At 43.4% G+C, this 17,755-nt stretch overlaps 1 protein-coding gene across 4 annotated transcripts in view; it reads right to left on the reverse strand.

The window, feature by feature from the left end:
• Nucleotides 1-17,755, reverse strand: part of ATZW10 (centromere/kinetochore protein, putative (ZW10)) — a 118,950-nt gene that overhangs the window by 78,391 nt on the left and 22,804 nt on the right. For all 4 annotated transcript variants that reach the window (XM_086790069.1, XM_086790070.1, XM_086790067.1 and 1 more), the window contains 2 exons: nt 6,059-6,220; nt 5,819-5,977 (listed from right to left, as the gene is read on the reverse strand). In XM_086790069.1, coding sequence (XP_086646195.1) covers nt 5,819-5,977; nt 6,059-6,220 — 321 coding nt within the window. The remainder of the gene's footprint in view (nt 1-5,818; nt 5,978-6,058; nt 6,221-17,755) is intronic.

Below are 17,755 nucleotides of genomic sequence, written 5' to 3' on the forward strand. Positions count from 1 at the left end.
TCTAGAGTGGCCCTCAAGTGCTATCTGTCTTGAGGACTCCAGGGCAAGCCTTAGGTACCTGTGGGGATCCATGTGACTAATGCGATGGAGGTACGTGACCGTCTAGAAGAGTGCATCCACTACCATCGCGGTTGCAGCAAACTCTGCCTGGATAATCTGGTGTGGGACTGATGGTTTGTTGTGGATCATATGGGAGAACATCATGACTTGGGGCCTCTCAACTCACTGCCAATCCTCATCGGATAAATTTGCCCCCTAGAAGGCTGCTCTATACATCAAGGCTGGTGTCAAAAAGCCAAGCCTTCGTCCTAGGCTCCTGGAAATGTGCCTGGAAGCATTGTCGCTCAAGTAAGCTCAAGGTTGCATAACCCCGTTTCACTCTGGCATGTGCTGTGGCCACTGAAAGTGACGCCAAGGTAGACATAGGATGAGACAATCTCCACACGATCCCCTCTATATGTGAATTTCGTGAGGGATTTGGTCCACTCTGCAGGATCATTGACTTCCAGGACCAGCATTGCCTAGGCCTCTTCCTGCTTGAGCTCCGTAGACACAAGGACACCTTCTTGAGAGAGCTTCGGCCCCAGTGACCCCGCTCCCCCCCTCTAATCACCTCGTAGAACGCTCCTGATACGAGACTCAAAACCTGCACAACAAAACCAAGCAACGTGAAGGGGGTGCAAGCCTGACTCACCTCCCAACCTTGACAACCGTGGGCAAAACCAACAAGTCTTGGCTGTCCCCACCGAGCCACGAGCTGAGCTAACTAGCAAGACGCACCGACCAATCTCTACCCCGTGATGTCCCATACCACCACGGAGCTACCCTCACAGGCCTCGAGACTATTGCCGGCCTCGGCTGCATGAAGCAGGTGCACATATGCACTAGATCCAAGCTCCTGACCGTACATCTCTCGCAAAGACTCGCGAGACTCTATGACCAACTGACTAACCTTGGCCCCTTTTATGGGCTCTTGGCCGGTCACCAGGCGCCCGCCCGTCCATACTTGGGTGCCCGCCCGTCAGTCTATCCCTAGCCCAACTCACCAATCAACTTGCCTAGCTCCAAGCTTCCCCAAGCCTCGAAGCTAGTTTTGTGTGCGTGTAGCATACGGTAGATACATACTGTGCACATGACATACTCCCCTTCCTCTAAGAGCTCACTAAAAACCCAGGGTAATCCCTCTAAAGGGTAGTCAATGTCTCCCATGTAGCGTCCTCCTCAACACGATCCTTCCACTTGATCTTGTATTCCGTGATAAGTGTATTATGCAATCGTCTTTCACGAAATCCAAGAATCTTTTCCGATTCGTGTGGAACTAATTGGTCTGTTCCACCCAGTACTTCCTTAAGTCTACTGACATCTATGATTTCTTGAGGAGGAATTAATTGGTCTGCTCCACCCAGTACTTCCTTAAGTCTACTGACATGAAATACGGGATGAACTTTCACATGAGAAGGCAAATCCAGTTCATATGCGACTGAATCAATCCGTCGTGTAATACGAAATGGTCCATAGTATCTAGGGGATAATTTCGGAGATCGACCTCTCCGTAAAGTCTCAGAATCTTTGGGAACTCGCAAAATACACCATCGTTCCTTCAGAGAACTCTCTGGGTGAACGATGTCTATTAGAATAAAATCTATCTCTGTCTTGAGCACTTCTAATAGATTCCTTCGCAACTTGTAACATTTCTTGCATATCTTGCAGAAAATTACGTGCTGCATCATGCTGAAGTCTTGAAAATCCCACGGTAACAGGTGATCTAGGTTGAAAACCATACATAAGCATAAAAGGACTAAAACCTGTACTCGTATGCTTAGTACTATTATATGCAAATTCTAACATAGAAAGATAATCCTCCCATGAACTCTGTCTTTTGGAGACATATGCACGAAGCATATCCTCGAAAATCTGATTCACTCTTTCAATCTGGCCATCAGATTGAGGATGATATGAGAAACTCAAATTCAAAGTTGTTTCCAACTTCTCAACAAAAACAAGCCTCCAAAAGTCACTTCTAAACTTCGAGTCTATATCATTGACTATGTCCTGCGGTAACCCATACAGTCTAAACAATTGCTCGATAAACTGCCTTGATAATTGAGTAGCTGTAATGGTCTTCTGTGTCGATAAAAACCTAGCTATTTTTGTCAAGCGATCCACCACAACCCAAATAGAATCGTAGCCTTGATGTGTTCTTGGCAATCCAGTAATAAAATCCATGGAAATACTTTCCCATTTATTACCCGAGATTTACAAAGAATGCAACATCCCAGCCTGTCTAAAGCGTTCAGCTTTATTTGCTTGACAAACTTGACACTTGAGGACATCATCTTCTACATACCCTTTCATCTTTGGCTAATAAAAAGTGTGTTTCACTAAAGCTAATGTCTTGTGCACCCCAGGGTGTCGAGCAGAAGGGACGTCGTGACACTTCTTAAGAATCTTGGACCTAACGTCCGGGATATGTGATACACAAATTTTGTCATTACGGAATAGTAAACCATTCCGAATCATCCACTGGCCTCCCGCAGCCTGAATGGTAGGCTGTTCAGTCATTGAGTCTTGGTGAATCAATGAGCTCCCGTCTTGGATCTTCTGCCAATATGGACCAAAATAACTATCAGTCTTGCAAAGCCCTCTCAATGACTGAAATAAGTCAGTAGAAATCTCGATGAACGACAAAGTATTCACCTCTCTAATTTGACTAAGCTGATCTGCGACACTATTCATGGACCCCTTTCGATAACGAATCTCAAAATCAAAATCTTGCATTAACACAGCCCATCGAGCTTTCCTTCCTCTCAAATCATCTGCATCACACACATACTTGCAATACCAATCATCAGTCAATACCACAAACTTGGAGCCATATAAATAATGTCTCCAAACCTTGAGAGCGTGAATGACAACATAAAGCTCTTTCTCAAGGGTTGGCCAACGAGATTGAGTGTCGTCTAGCTTTCTACTCTCGAAAGCAACAGGTCTATCATCTTGGAATAGAGCAACCTCAATTGCATAGTCACTGGCATCAGTCTCAAGAACATAAGGCCTACTAGGATCGGATAGTGCTAGGTGTTGTATCAAGATCCAATTTCAGCACAAGTTTGTAATTAACAAAGTTGTGTGAGCTGCCAGGGTCCATAAGAATGTGGATTCTATGGCCATTCACCTCTCCATAAACTCGGAGAAGATCATGCAAGCCAAAAACTTTAGAGTTGAACATACAATCAGAACATGAACTAGGACGAGAAAGTACAGTGACTGTGAAGTACCTGTTAAAGTCAACTGGTTAGCTGCCTTCGGCTTGGGTCCTGCATTGGTCTTTGCATCCTTTTTCTTCGGACACTCGTTATGCATATGTCCTTTTTCTTCGCAGATGAAGCAACGTCTCTCCTTCTTGAGCTTCAAAGCCTTAAGGAGACGATTTTTCTTTGCTGGGGTCGACGTGGAATTCTTCGAAGGTTGGTCCAAAGACTTTCCTTCGATCGTGCTAGCCATCAGTGCAGAGAACTTCCTTGTGCTTGTTCCCCTGCTCGGTCCTCACGGGTTTAGATTTGGAAGAGACCATTGTATCGTCATAAATACGAGCGAAATAAATGGCCTCATCCAAAGTTTTGCATTTGTTGTTTTTAACCTGTAAACGGTACGAGTCGAGTAAACCGGCTACGAAGAAACCCAAAAGAGTAGTAGAATCCATCTTCGTAGCTTTCATCTGCAAGTCTCTAAATTTCTGGATAAAAGTCCTTTGGTATTAGAGGACACTACTTAAAATCAACCATGATAATGTGGTGATATGAGTAGAAGAACACTACTTAAAAATTCTTTGATATTAGGGGGCACTACTTAAATCCACCCTCAACCATGTGGTGGAAAATCAACCATGACAATGTGGTGATATGAGTAGACGAACACTACTTAAAAATCCTTTGGAATTAAAGTCAATTTGAAATCCCATACTAATTTAACTTTGGAAATGGAAGAGGACATAAAAGGAGTGCAAAAGAAGATTGTGTACACACAGCTGGTGTTAGTTAACAATCCCATAAAAGTAAGGTTATTGATAGGGTTGTTGGCATCCACTAAATCACCTCATAAGTGAGGTTCTGCGAGGTCATGGTCAAACTAGCAAACTGAGCAACGATATCGTAGTCATCCTCCTTCTTGAGGAATTCTTTTTTGAAGACTTCTTCAAACTGTGCCCAAGTTGTTGGTTTAGGTTTGAGTTCTTTCCACCAAAGCAAAGCTTTGCCTGAGAGGAAACCTACTGCTAACTGAATCTTTTTGCCATCGTCATATGGATGAAACTGGAAATGGACCTACCACTTATGTAGCCATGTGTCCACTATCTCCTTGGTACGCTGCTTTTGCTTGCCATCGTCATATGGATGAAACTGAAAATGGACCTACCACTTATGTAGCCATGTGTCCACTATCTCCTTGGTACGCTGCTTTTGCTTGCCCCCAAACTGTTCCATAGTAATGTTGGGGCCTAAAGCAAATGCCAAGGTATCCATACCCAAGAGAGTCCTTTGGTTTGTCTCAGCGAGATGGCTCTGGCAGGTGTATCAATGGTGCTCCTGTCCCCTCCGTCTATGAAGAAGTTGGTGATAGTCACCTGTCAAGAAAGGGGTGGCGCCTGAGGCTTGGGGTCTCTAGAGAGGATTCTCTGGTGTCAGCCCATCTCAAGTAGAAACATACCAAGGCATATCTCTCTTCTAGGAAGTCCATAATCCTAGAGAGTGGAACAAAGCCCTCTAGGAAGAGGCAATGAATAGTATATTGGGCATCAACAGATGTAAGCTCCTCTGTCTCTACCTTTGTGTAGCATAATTTGCAAATCATGAGCTCTCCCTTCACTCTTATGGCTCTCCCAGTCTCTATGTGTAGGTGATGGGATAAGACTCTGATCTGGCCTATGGCAATCCTCATGGCATGTGACATGTGGATGTCCATATAGGTCGCTCGCCTGATGAAGCCATCTTTGGTGAGTCGGCGGAGATGGTCTTGGTAGAGGGCCATCCTCAAACCAAGCTCAGCTGCAGGTGTACCCAAGGGCCCCGAATATGTTGTCTGAAGAGGTCCAACCGGGTGAGCCGGTTGATCTCTCCGTGTGTGATCTGTAGGAGAGGGGAGGCGAGGTCATACTATATTGGTGGGGGCAGTCCATCTGTATACCATGTGATGAACCATACGGAGACTTTCACAAACCAATTTTTCTGCTAGTAGCCGCTGTGAAGACTCCATGAGAGAGAAAGAAAGAAAGAAAGATATATTAACGTCTACGAGAGGCCAAAGTCGGCCTATGAGAGAGAGAGAGAGAGAGAGCTATATTAAACGTCTTCAAAAGACCCAATGGGTCTATGAGACCAAAAGTGATACAATAGTGTTCATGTAATCTCACCATGAGAGAGAGAGAGAGAGAGAGAGAATAGTGTAAGCCAGTGCCGGTGCCGGGGCCCAAATTGGCCCATGAGTCCAGGAATACATGATGACGCATCTCAAAATCCTACTAGAAACATCTAAAGAAACTCTAGAATCATCTCCTGCGAGATAAGGGAATCTATCATCCATCTAAGATTGATAGGGTTACATACTTGTCTGACAATCTCCTCTAGAGATATAATGAGATCAAACAAGGTCCCCTGGGTCAGTGGGTGTGTCTCACTTGATCAGGATGCCTTAACATGGGTCTTTCAAGAGATTTTCTCTCTCAAGTCTTAGATCTATGCTGGCCACCTGTGTGTGTGTGTGTGTGTGTGTGTGTGTGCGCGTGCGTGCTGGGGGGGGGAGAGAGAGAGAGAGAGAGAGAGACCTTGGAAAGGTAGCCCGAGATGATTGCATCAGCCATCCGAGGCCATATGAATCGCCCTAATTCTTTCATCCAAGAATCATAACCACAGCATACATAAAGCTGGAGAAAGTTCACTACTTTCAAAAGCTTTGCGTACAGCAAGGCCAACACCATACCATCCTGCTCCAATCAAGCACCGCCAATAATATCATAAACAGTACCATTCAAAAAACTTGTTCTTGAAAGGATTGCTTTGCTTACCTCCATGGTCGACCTTGAAGCCCATCCTAGGACAGCTTCTCCTGTTCTGGATGATTCTTCACACAAATCAACTTTTAGAGGATCTTGTAGAATAAAGCTTAACACGGTCTTCAGCAATGTATCTGCAAACCTTGCAAATGCTGTCTCTAGCAATCCAATCTTCTGTTAACACACGATACATCTCTATGAGTCTCAGCGTCATATCTATTTCAAACTATATAAGCACAACAAAATGAGGAAATCAATGTAGATTTTTTTCAGATGTTGGAACTTCCAGCCGATTGCACTTTAATCCCCTCTACAAAAAAGAATATTGCGTGAGAATGTGACATGTCTACAATCTAAGGAGTCAACAAGGTAAAACATTGTCATTTTGCACAAGAAAGTTGTTATCAAAAGCGTGTATTGTGACTAAAATTTGAGCAAAGGAGAATCGGAGCTAGGGAGCAAAGCGTGTATTGTGACTAAAATTTGAGCAAAGGAGAATTGGAGCTAGGGAGAAAATAAAAACTAAGTCACACCCCTCCTGCCCCCCAACTCAGCATCACACTGCACCAGCCCCTCCTGCCTTTTCTTTGCGTGGCTGTCTGTACAGTCAGGCTGCACGAGACAGTTCATAGGATTCTAGCCTGCAAACATTAAACATGTGGTGGCATTTCTAGACATTCGAAACCTGCCACTTTATTATTTTACAGCACAGCATATCTCAGTGCCAATGTCACTTATTACAGGCACAAGAGTACTCATGGTATTACCTAGACTCACCTCATAATAGCCGAGTAATTGCCCTGGTTTATTTTCCTGCCGTCAGTTTTCCTTATAGCTTATTGCTAAGGAGTCCTATGATATTAGATATCTACAGGATACTCCCTCTCAGAAACCCTGTAGGACCTCTCCCTGGTGGCGGTATCTTCTCCTGCACCTCAATGCTTTCATGTTGAGTATGCCCCACCAACCAACAAGCCTTATAACTTTGACATGTAGATTTTCGAAGTTTCTACTATCAGGGAGCATCTAAGTGTAAGATCCCTCCTACCCATGCAAGAAGAAAATATTAAATAAAATAATTTTGGCCCAAAAACAGTAAAGTGTTGTATTGTTGGAGAAGGAAAAAGTGTGTAATGAAATGTGCACGTGGGAAATCTGCTCAAAATTAAGTAAAAACCTTTGAAAATTTAAATTTTGGTGGGAACCTTGAATTATTATAAGGTTCACATGCCCATAAAAATTATTAAGGTGCACTTGTGTACATGAGCACACGTGTGTGTGTGTGTGTGTGTGTGTGTGTGTGTGTCCCTGTGAGAAAGAACTTAAATCCCAAAAGAATTTGAAAAATATGAGTCTGTAATTAAATCCGGAATGTGGGATTTACCCTAGAAGCAAAAGCTTGTACCACATTGGAGAGAATAAAATTAAATAGGACTAGCCTAAGTGTGTGTACCCTTGGAAAAATAATTTAATTAATCTAAGGTCCTAAGGTTTGGGTGAAAACCATGGTTTGAGGAAACCAAATGGAATTGTGGAGGTGGTAAGTGAAAAATGGTAAGCGGTAATATGGACATGGTTTTTTTTTTGCTAGGTGGTATCGGTAAACCATGGGATGGCTAGTGGTTTCTTGCGTAAGTGGTGTCAGGCTCCTCCCTCAACTCTAGTTGCATTAATGCATGGTGGGCTCTTGTTTTAGTAAGTCTTAGTCTAGTCCCTTTTTTCTTCAGTTAACTCACCTAAATTGATATGCATGGTGATTGAGACTCATGCATGCCAATTTAGGTGAAATCCATGCATATGAAGGGACCATCACCTATTTAAAGGCAACCTCTCTCTCATTTTTACCACACGCCTCATTATTAGCTTTGAAAATACTCTTTTATATATATGAATAGATGAATCCAAGAACATGCCCAAATCCACCTTTTAGGAATGTGCATGTTATATACTCATGGTAGTCAACCCACAAGACTATATAACTATCAACTCCATTATGCATAGTATGGACTAGATACTACGACATCCCCACTAACGTCATTAGCGCCCAATAGTGGGTGTAGAACTCTGTATCAAGATATGCTCTCACACACGCACTCCATGGACACACACACACACACACACACACACATAAGAGCATATATTCACACAAAGGCCTTCGTACTGAGTTTCTGTCAAACCTCCAGAGATGCAGGACAGACTCGGCCATAATGAATCCTAGCACTAAGGGAAGTAGCAAATAGAAAGAATTAGTACAGCAAATAAGTAGTTATAGGGCAAATGCACCGCTAAAGATAGAAGGAATTAGCACAATATCAACTGGCCAATACTCTTTAATACTTTTCTAGTACTTTTATGACATCTTACACCTAGAAGTACTAACTAAACTAGTCAAAAAGGACATTTAAGCCATCTTGGAGAGTAAAAGGGCACTGAAACCCATGCTTGAAAGAGGCGTGGATTCTTGAAGGATTGAGAGTGCTTTTTCTTCATCTTGCAACACAAAAATATCAAGCTAAAGCTATTATACAAGTAGGTCTACCTTTCATATTTCAAAATTTTGAACATAGGCAAGTATATGTCTCTTTCTTGATGTTTTAAATCAATGTATTTGTGAATTATCATTTATTTAAATCTCTAGTTCACCGAGATAGAAAATTGAATTTTTAATCAAAACCCATTCACCCTTAAAACTGACTATATTTCTTTACTATAGTAAGTAAATAGCCTTTGAAAAATGGAAGATGGCCTTGATGCAATAAACCCTTACAATGGCATATAATCATAGCTAACCTTAATCAAGGTTACGAAAATTCATAGAAGTGATAACCCTTGAGACCATAAATGATTAAATTAAATTAGCATTAAAAATAGAGAAATTTATGTGCACACTTATTTGTGAAAATTATGCACTTAGTTGTAGATTAAGTCGTAAGCATTGCATAGAAAACCTACTTTTTAAATCAGAAGAAAATAAATTAGGTCTAAAAAATATACATGGTAAGTCCTTGTCTAGCATTTAAGGACAATGAATAGAATTGAGGAGTTGAAGTGTACATTTGTGTGCACATATGTGCCAATAGTATAATGTAATGGATACCTTATAAGTTAAGGGTCTTTCTTTTTGAAACCCTTAGAAGTGCTGGTAAAATAACAGGTCAAATTCCCATAGACTCTCCAATAAATATGATTCTAACCCTAGAGAAGACTAGTAAATTGTAGAGAGAGAATGCCACTTCTAGTGGGGATTTTCACCATATAGACTAGAATTATGAAGAAAATTAAGGATAGAAGTGTCATTGAGGGTCTAAATTTAACAGAAAATATCGATCAAAGGAATGTGAAAGAAACGCAGAAGAGCCGCCCAAGAGAACCGCCAACAACGCAGAGATAACGGAGGCCTAGCCTGGCCAAAGATGGTCTCCCCACCCCTGATCCCGTTGTCCACCATAAGTGGGGGATGAGCGAGACCACGGGGCGCACTGCCCCATATAGGAGGGCTTTGAAGGCCGAAACCCACTATGTGGGATATAGCTACGATAGCAACTGCTAACGTGGCAGCGAGGAGAGAGGCAGGCGACGAAATCCAACGCCAACACCCCCCCAAATGAGACACGTACGATGCCGGGCAAGAGCGAATCCGAGATGGAGCCCAAGAGCCGAATAGGCTCTGATACCATGAAAGAAACGCCCAAGAGAACCGCTACCAACGCGGAGAGGACGGAGACCTAGCCTGGCCAAAGATGGTCTCCCCACCCCCGATCCCGTTGTCCACCATAAGTGGGGGATGAGGGAGACCATGGGACACACTGCCCCATATAGGAGGGCTGTGAAGGCCGAAACCCACTATGTAGGATATAGCTGAGATAGCAACTACTGACATGGTAGCGAGGAGAGAGAGACAGTGAAATCCAATGCCAACACAAAGGCTCCAATGAAATCCTAGAAGAAAGTCAACAACTAGAGAGACATAAGAAAAAAATTTAGAGAGAAGTAATCAGATGTCAACCACTAGGGGCCCAACAAACTAAGGCCAAGAAGGTCTAAAATTAAAATAGTAGCTTGACTAAATCAAATCAAGAAAGAGATGGAGTTTAAATTAAGAACTGATAAAGGCTCAAAACGTACACGAGATGATTCAAGAAAAAGTACTTAGTTGAAACATGAATAGGACCTATCTCAAATTTAGATGAATCTCTTATATGGCTAAGAGTAACCTTACAGAAAAGGAAAGAAGAGGCATTAGAGAAGAAGGAACCTTGAAGTCTTATCTTGGAAAAACTACTTAAGGTAGTAAGTTTTATCTGACACATTCAGAATGATCATCGAATAGTTGTGCTATGACCAAAACCTTAATACAAGGCTAGGTACATGACTTAAAGTTTAGTTCTGACCCGAAAAAAATGTGTGAAGCTGCAAAGCCTTGACCTTAAGAGAAGTGTTTTTAGTCTAAATTCGAAGTATGGTTCCTTCAAAAAACTAATATCATCGGTCTAACTAAAGGATAGGCCTTGAAAGTGAGAAATCGAGAATCGAATAAATTGTCCCTTAGAGATCCTATGGCTTAAGGGAAGGATGGTTTCAACTATTTGCTCAAAGAACCATGAAGGTTTGGAACAAGATTATTGGATCGGAAAACGTGTTTGGAGATTCGATGAAGAATCAAGATTGTCTCATCAGAACTTGCGATTGTTTATCTTGTTTTGCAATGCATGCGTGATGCATGGTTGCTTGATCATGTTTGAAAATTATTTGAATATTGTTTGTAATATACTTAGTGGAATTATTGAAATACTTAGTGAAACTTGTGAAGGTACCTCACAAGTTGATATGATATGGGCGGATGTCATCTGAGTGGTGAGTCCCATCAAGAAGACGATCATTCAAGAACTTGACCTATCTCGACAGACGTGGGTGTGCTCCCGACACATCTAGTGTGAAGACAGAGGCAGCTCCGATGTGTACTATGCCATGTAGGTCTAGGCTGGACCTACGTGTTGGTCACAAAACTTTGATGCGAGCATGACCTAGAGCGCTTATGCCTTGGAAAGGCCGTCAGAAGTAGCTCTTACCCATCTGCGATGCGAGACTTGTGGGCTCCTCACAAGACAGTAGCACAAGTTGGATAGCTCGGACTCAATGGTGGTATCTTCCTGGTTCAAGGAGCAGAGGCATGGTGCAAGGAGATAATCGTGATATTACTTTTATTTACTAGTTGGATGATATTCCAAAGTTTACAAGGTGATTTTTGATATGTTTGTTTTTAGTACTTTTTAATGTATAAAAGCTGTAAGTTAAAATGTCAAAAGAAATGTCTACCGTTGTAACATGCGGAAGCTCTGGGAGTCATCTTTCAGCCCTAAACACCATCTGAGAGGCAACAGACCAACGCATACTAGGGAGATTCATTCTAGACATACAGCGTCACAGAGAGACATCATTACAGACTCAGACAGCTCGAGAGGGGAGACGACAGACACAGATTACTACATTTTTTCAGAGATCCACCCCACTCCCAATCCCTACACAGCAGGGAATTACTCTCCAGAGAGCAGAGACACTCAAAGCCCGCAGGAGACAGAGGACACCTGGCTTTCGGACACCACGCCTATACCAGAGAGAGATGACAGAGATCAGAGCTCAGTTTCACAGAGAGGGTGCGGAGCGACTAGCTCGCTTCATAGCAGACCCAGGCATGTTCTTCAGGGAGCTGTGGACACCCCCTTTCATTGATGTATACCATTCTATACCCCCAGTATGGTACAGGATGGAGCTAGCTAGGTTGCATATCATGATTGTATACTCCATGCATATAGCTTTGCATTCTCCTAGAGTCATCACAGCTGGTATCAGAGCATAGGTTGTTTTTCAAGAGATCACAGTGTGGATGTTTTAGCTCACCTTCATCCACAGTGTGGATGTTTTAGCTCACCTTCATCCACCTATGTACTGACCGGTTCTTCCGGTCTCAAGAAGACTAACAATGGTACTCATGTGGCTCATGAGCTAGTATTGTCCTCCATCCTTACTCCGGATCATAGCATAGGTTTTTTTTCGAGAGATCACAGTGTGGATGTTTTAGCTCACCTTGATCCGCCTATGTACTGGCCGGTTCTTCCCGTCGGTACTCATGTGGCTTGCAGTCATTCCTGAGCTAGTATTGTACTCTATCCTTACTCCGGATCGCGTCCTTCAACGAGGATTGTATAGATTGCTTAGGGAACGGAGAAGATGCAGATTTTGTACCAGCAGATTGAGTCTATAGCTGACTTCGCGTTGTATATGAATAATTTTGATACACATATATACAATGATTTTCTGGTTGCAAAAATTGTCTTCATTCTGTCCTCTACCTTGTTTTCAAATTGCCTTGTTAAATAAAGTTAAGTAAATAATAACTGCAAAATGGCGCAACGGATGTATGATACACCGGGATTGTCCCGAGAAGATGACATGATAGTATTTTTTTCCTCCTTTTTTTCCCAAAAAAAAGATCCTTCGTTTAGTTACCAAGAGAAACAACCATAATGACTAAGTACAACCTCGGCTCCACATGGGGAGCGAGAGTCAAGAAACATAAAAGAGGGGAGGATGCTCTCGTCCTCCGATTGGCCACTCTAGGAGGAGAAGGCTATCTCATACAATGGGGGGAGGGGAAAACAACCACAGGTGATCTATAGTACCAAGTGGGCTCACCACCACTATGAGTGAGAAAGGGACCGTGACGCCAGATCCTTGGAAAGGCCTCCCGGCACTTCCATGTGCGGTTTAAACCACCCTGAAGCTTTCCCCACTGGCCACAGAGGGTATGAATGATATCGAGCCAGATTCTCCATATGGACTTTGTTGGTGGAGTGAGGGTGCCTTCAATGGCTTCATTGCATCGAGCTCGCTACGAATCTTCCATCTCCTACAAGAATAGTGTATACGATGGAGCTTCTGGAGATCATTATTATAAAGATCCAGGTGCCATCCCTTTTTGCATCTGCAAAGATTCCATAGTCACAAGGGACGGGGGACGGGGACGGGGACGGCCATATGTAGGGAACGGGGACGGGGGTAGGAACGGCACTTAAAAATTACTTTGTCAGTACCACCCACTCGCCTATACGGGCAAAGCTTGCATGTCCATGGCTGTGCACCACCTCCATGAGGGGATGGGGTGTGATTGATCTCATCCCACCATGTCCATCCCGTCGTCCTTCTACGGGTAGTTGGAACTTGAAGAGCCACTGCCACGAGGAGGATGCCATGGATGATGGATGCCTCCTTGTCACTTGATAGCTTACGAGAGAGAGTGAGTGAGGCTTGAGCCTTGAAAGTTGAGGGAGAACTTGAGTGTGAGGATGGGTGTGTGTGTGTGTGTGTGTGTGTGTGTGTGAAGCTTGAGAGAGAGTGTGTGTCTTGAGAGGCTACACCTTGCTTGTGTGAGAACTTGAAACTTGAGACCTTGGTCCTTGAGGCTTGCCGCTTGAGGGGGAGAGAGAGTGTGTGTGAGTGAAGCTAAAGCTTGAAGTGTGAGAGGAAGTGTGTGTGTGTGTCTTCTTATAGGGAGGGAGGCAAGAGAGAGGCCAAGGCCCAAAGCCTCAAAGGCTCAAGGCCTATGGGCCAAGGCTAAGGGCCCATGAAAAGCCCCTCCAAAACGGCCAAAAAAAAAGGTCAAAAATGTGACCATTGTCCAAACAGTAACCTGCAGGCATTCCCATGCAGCCGTCCCCTCCTAGATCCGACCCTAGAACGCCGTCCCTTGTGAGGGACGCCCAGGTGGGGACGTCCGTCCGTCCCCGTCCCACAGTGTTACCGGGATGGCGTCCCCCCGTTCCAAGGGTCCGTCCCCTCCGTCCCCTGTGACTACGAAAGATTCACATATAGTGGGCATGCTATGAATTATTCATATATAATATCTATGGTTAAGCATGTGGAGCCTTCTTGTTTTGATGAGGCTATTGGCAAAGAGGCATGGGACAAAGCTATGGATGCAGAGATGGATGCTTTGGTACATAATGATACATGGGATTTGGTTGATTACCAAAAAGAAAGAAGGTGATTGGATGTAAGTGGGTTTACAAAGTCAAATGCAAGTCAGATGGATCATTGAAAAGGTATAAGGCAAGGCTAGTCGCCAAAGGTTATGCACAAACACATGGACTTGATTATGATGACACATTTAGCCCAGTGGCTAAAATGGCTACAATAAAATCTATGATTTCATTGGCTATGTCCAAAGGTTGGGAATTGCATCAATTGAATGTCAAGAACGCATTCTTAAATGAAGAGTTGCAAGAAGAAATGTTTATCGAATAGCCAGAGGAGGCTATGTACACCCAGACTTTCCCACACATGTATGTATATTGAAGAAAGTATTATATCGGCTGAAACAAGCACCATGAGCATGGAGTGATAGGATTAGCAGCAGGTATCTCATAAGCATTGGTTTTCATGTTGGAAATTTAGATTGTTGACTCGAAATCCCATCCTGCCCATCATCTCCTCTAGAAAGCTCCAATCTACTATGTCATAGGCTCTCTCGAAATCAAGAAGGAGAACAATAAGATCCTGCTAGCGCATCCTAGCCGAAGTAGTCACCTCCCAGAAAGTAAAGATGTTGTCCAGAATGCTTCAATCCTAAACGAAACCAGTCTCTGTACCAGGCATCAAGTCGGGGAGGAAAGGTTGCAGTCGCTGGTTGATGGCCTTGGCCATAATTTTCTAGGCGGACTCTAGGAGGGCGATGGGTCTTCCCTGTCAAATCTCCAATCTGTCACAACCCTCCTTGGGAATCAAATAGTTTCTTTATCCTCGAAACCCATATCCTTCTCTCTCCTAATTTTAATAATCACAGACAACATCATACAAGTGCCCAAAGGATTTGCGGATATGATGTTGATGCAACAGCTTTGAGAAGCTCTAAGTTTGCATTTGATTCTTGCATCAAGAGGCATATATGGGTGTCACGTAGCGTGTAATATGCTTACGGCTCGACCACTAACGGAGTCCGAGCTGGAGCATAGCAGATGGGAGCTAGTGGGGTTCATGGGTGAGATGCCTAGCGATCAGAGTGCCACAACCACCGTAAAGCAGGATGGTTGGGTGACCGGGTGGTCGTATGGCCGACGCCTACACATAACTTGGTGAGTGTGAGTGGACATACACACATTATCTCTAAGGTTGGGTGGTAAATCAGGGCCAAGACTTCTTCCTCTCCTCTCTCCCATGGCTATGGTGAGGTTGCAATGTAACATTGATATCAGAGAGGCGCGTGTGATCGGGCTTCGAAAGAGAGAAGGCTTATCTTAATTTTTTTAAGGTTATCTTTCTCTCGTTTTTCTCTTTGCTCCGCAACAAGTATCTCTCTGTGAGCTTAGAGGAAGAGTAATTTTGGGGAGAAGAAGTCACCAACCTCTTGCAGGGAAAAATGTGAAGCCACATACAGTAAAATGTTGGGTTACAGTGCGGCTTAACACTTGCCATCATCTTCGCCATCTTGACATTGCCCAATTGTTGCTTCTCGCCACCCATTTCCTACCACCAGCTGGCTTACTGTACATTGTATGGCAGCCTATCAAGAAAAATGTCCTCCCTTTGACTGTTTTGTGCACTGATTTTGGTGCCTATTCAATGCCCGTGGTGCTTGCTCAGTGCCTTGTTGGTGTTGGACTCACACACTCACACACACAAACCTGCACATTAGGGTTAGGTGCAGGATAGAGAAGCTCACACACAGAAAATGAGAGGGAGAGAGAGAGAGAGCCAAAAGTGTGGTAGCCACAAAATGCAAGTCAACCCTTGCATGTGTGCCACATCCATATAATACTGGTACGTGCATGAAATACTGGATTTCGTGCCACGGCCATAGCACTCTGGCTATCAGTGAGAATGGTGGTGGGTGTCTGCTGACACTCACGAAGATCAGCCAATAGTCTCCTCAACCATACACAATCTACTGTAGCTGTGAAGACTGCCCTGTACTCAGCCTCACAAGTAGATGTGGCAACAGTGGGTTGCTTTTTACTCAACCAAGATATGCATGAACTGCCAAGAAAAAAACAATTCCCACTGGTGGATTGCCTGGTATCATAATCACCAGCCCAATCTGAATCACTATATGCATAAAGCTGCAAGCTGCACCCCTGCGATAGAACAAACCAAGATCCAAGGTACCCTTAAGATAACGAAAAATGCGTTTGACTGCTTGCCAATGCTTTGTGCCTTGGCTGTGCATGAATTTGCTCAACAAAGACACCCCAAAAGATATGTCTGGCCTCGTGTTACACAAGTAAATGAGACATCCCACTGCCTAGCTGTAAATGCCGGCCTCAAAAGGCTCTCCAATATCATGCATAGTAAGCCGTACACCTGGTTCTACTGGAGTAGAAATGGGCTTACATTCATCCATGTGAAACCTTTTTAGCAAACTTTTTATGTACTTAGTTTGCTGCATAACAATGCCATCATCTGTATGCATCAACTCTATGCCGAGATAGTAGTGTAAAGGCCCCAAATCTGACATATCAAATTCAGCTTTGAAATCTAAAATTTGTACTTTGCTAGTACCTGTAATAAGCATGTCATCTACATACAAGATGACTATGAGAATATCGGCATCGGTTTTCTTCACATACAATGTGCTTTCAGCTGGACTATTCACATAACCTTGGCTGATTAGATGAGCATGTATTTTATCATACCAAGCTCTTGGAGCTTGCTTTAACCCATACAATGCTTTGTGTAATCTGCATACTTTATGTTCCTCACCAGGAACTACAAAACCAATGGGCTGATTTACATATACTTCCTCCTGTAAATCCCCATTTAAGAATGCAGTTTTGATGTCCAATTGATGCACTTTCCATCCTTTATGTGCAGCCAATGCAATCACTGATCTTATTGTGGTCATTCTCGAAGTAGGAGCAAAAGTCTCTTCATAATCTATTCCCTTTTTCTGAGAGTAGCCTTTAGCCACAAGTCTTGCTTTGTACCTGTCAATAGTACCATCAGACTTTCTTTTGACTTTGTACACCCACTTTGTTCCAATGACATGCTTGCCTTTAGGCAATTCCACAAGATCCCAAGTATTGTTTTTCATGATAGAAAAGATTTCAGCTTGCATAGCTTGCACCCAATGCTCATTCTCATGTGCTTCTTCATAAGAAGAAGGCTCTTCTGAATCAAAGAGACCACCCATTGCTAATGCAAACTCCCCACGATGTATATTCAAAGCACTGGAACTAGCCCTTGTTCTACCTGTGAGTGGAGCTGCAAGTTTGCTTTCTTGCAAAGTTTTCAGCAACCATCTTGGCACTGACTTGGCTGTGTCTATGGCTGTTTGCTCTTCCCTGACAAGATCTTCCACTTCTTCCATAGAAGGGGACTGAATTCCACATGTTCTACATGAGGATTTTCTTGTGTAGGGGCTGGCTGATCTGAATCCCCCCTTATTGCAATGGGTAATAGTCCATCAAACATGTCCTGTATGCCTGTATCATTACTTTTATACAAGCTGTACATGGGCTGTTCTGAATTTTCAGCAAATACCACATCTCTACTGACAAAAATCCTTCGTGTAGTTGGATTATAAAGACGGTATCCTTTGCTCTCATTGCTGTAGCCCACAAAAATGCATTTCATTGCTTTGTCATCTAGCTTTGTTCAGAGTTGTTCTGGCACATGTGCATATGCCAAACACCCAAATGTACGCATATAATCCACTGT

The sequence above is a fragment of the Cibotium barometz genome, chromosome 54, assembly GCF_041138505.1.
Source record: "Cibotium barometz isolate CiBa-2024 chromosome 54, ASM4113850v1, whole genome shotgun sequence".
In the NCBI taxonomy this organism is placed as follows: Eukaryota; Viridiplantae; Streptophyta; class Polypodiopsida; order Cyatheales; family Cibotiaceae; genus Cibotium; species Cibotium barometz.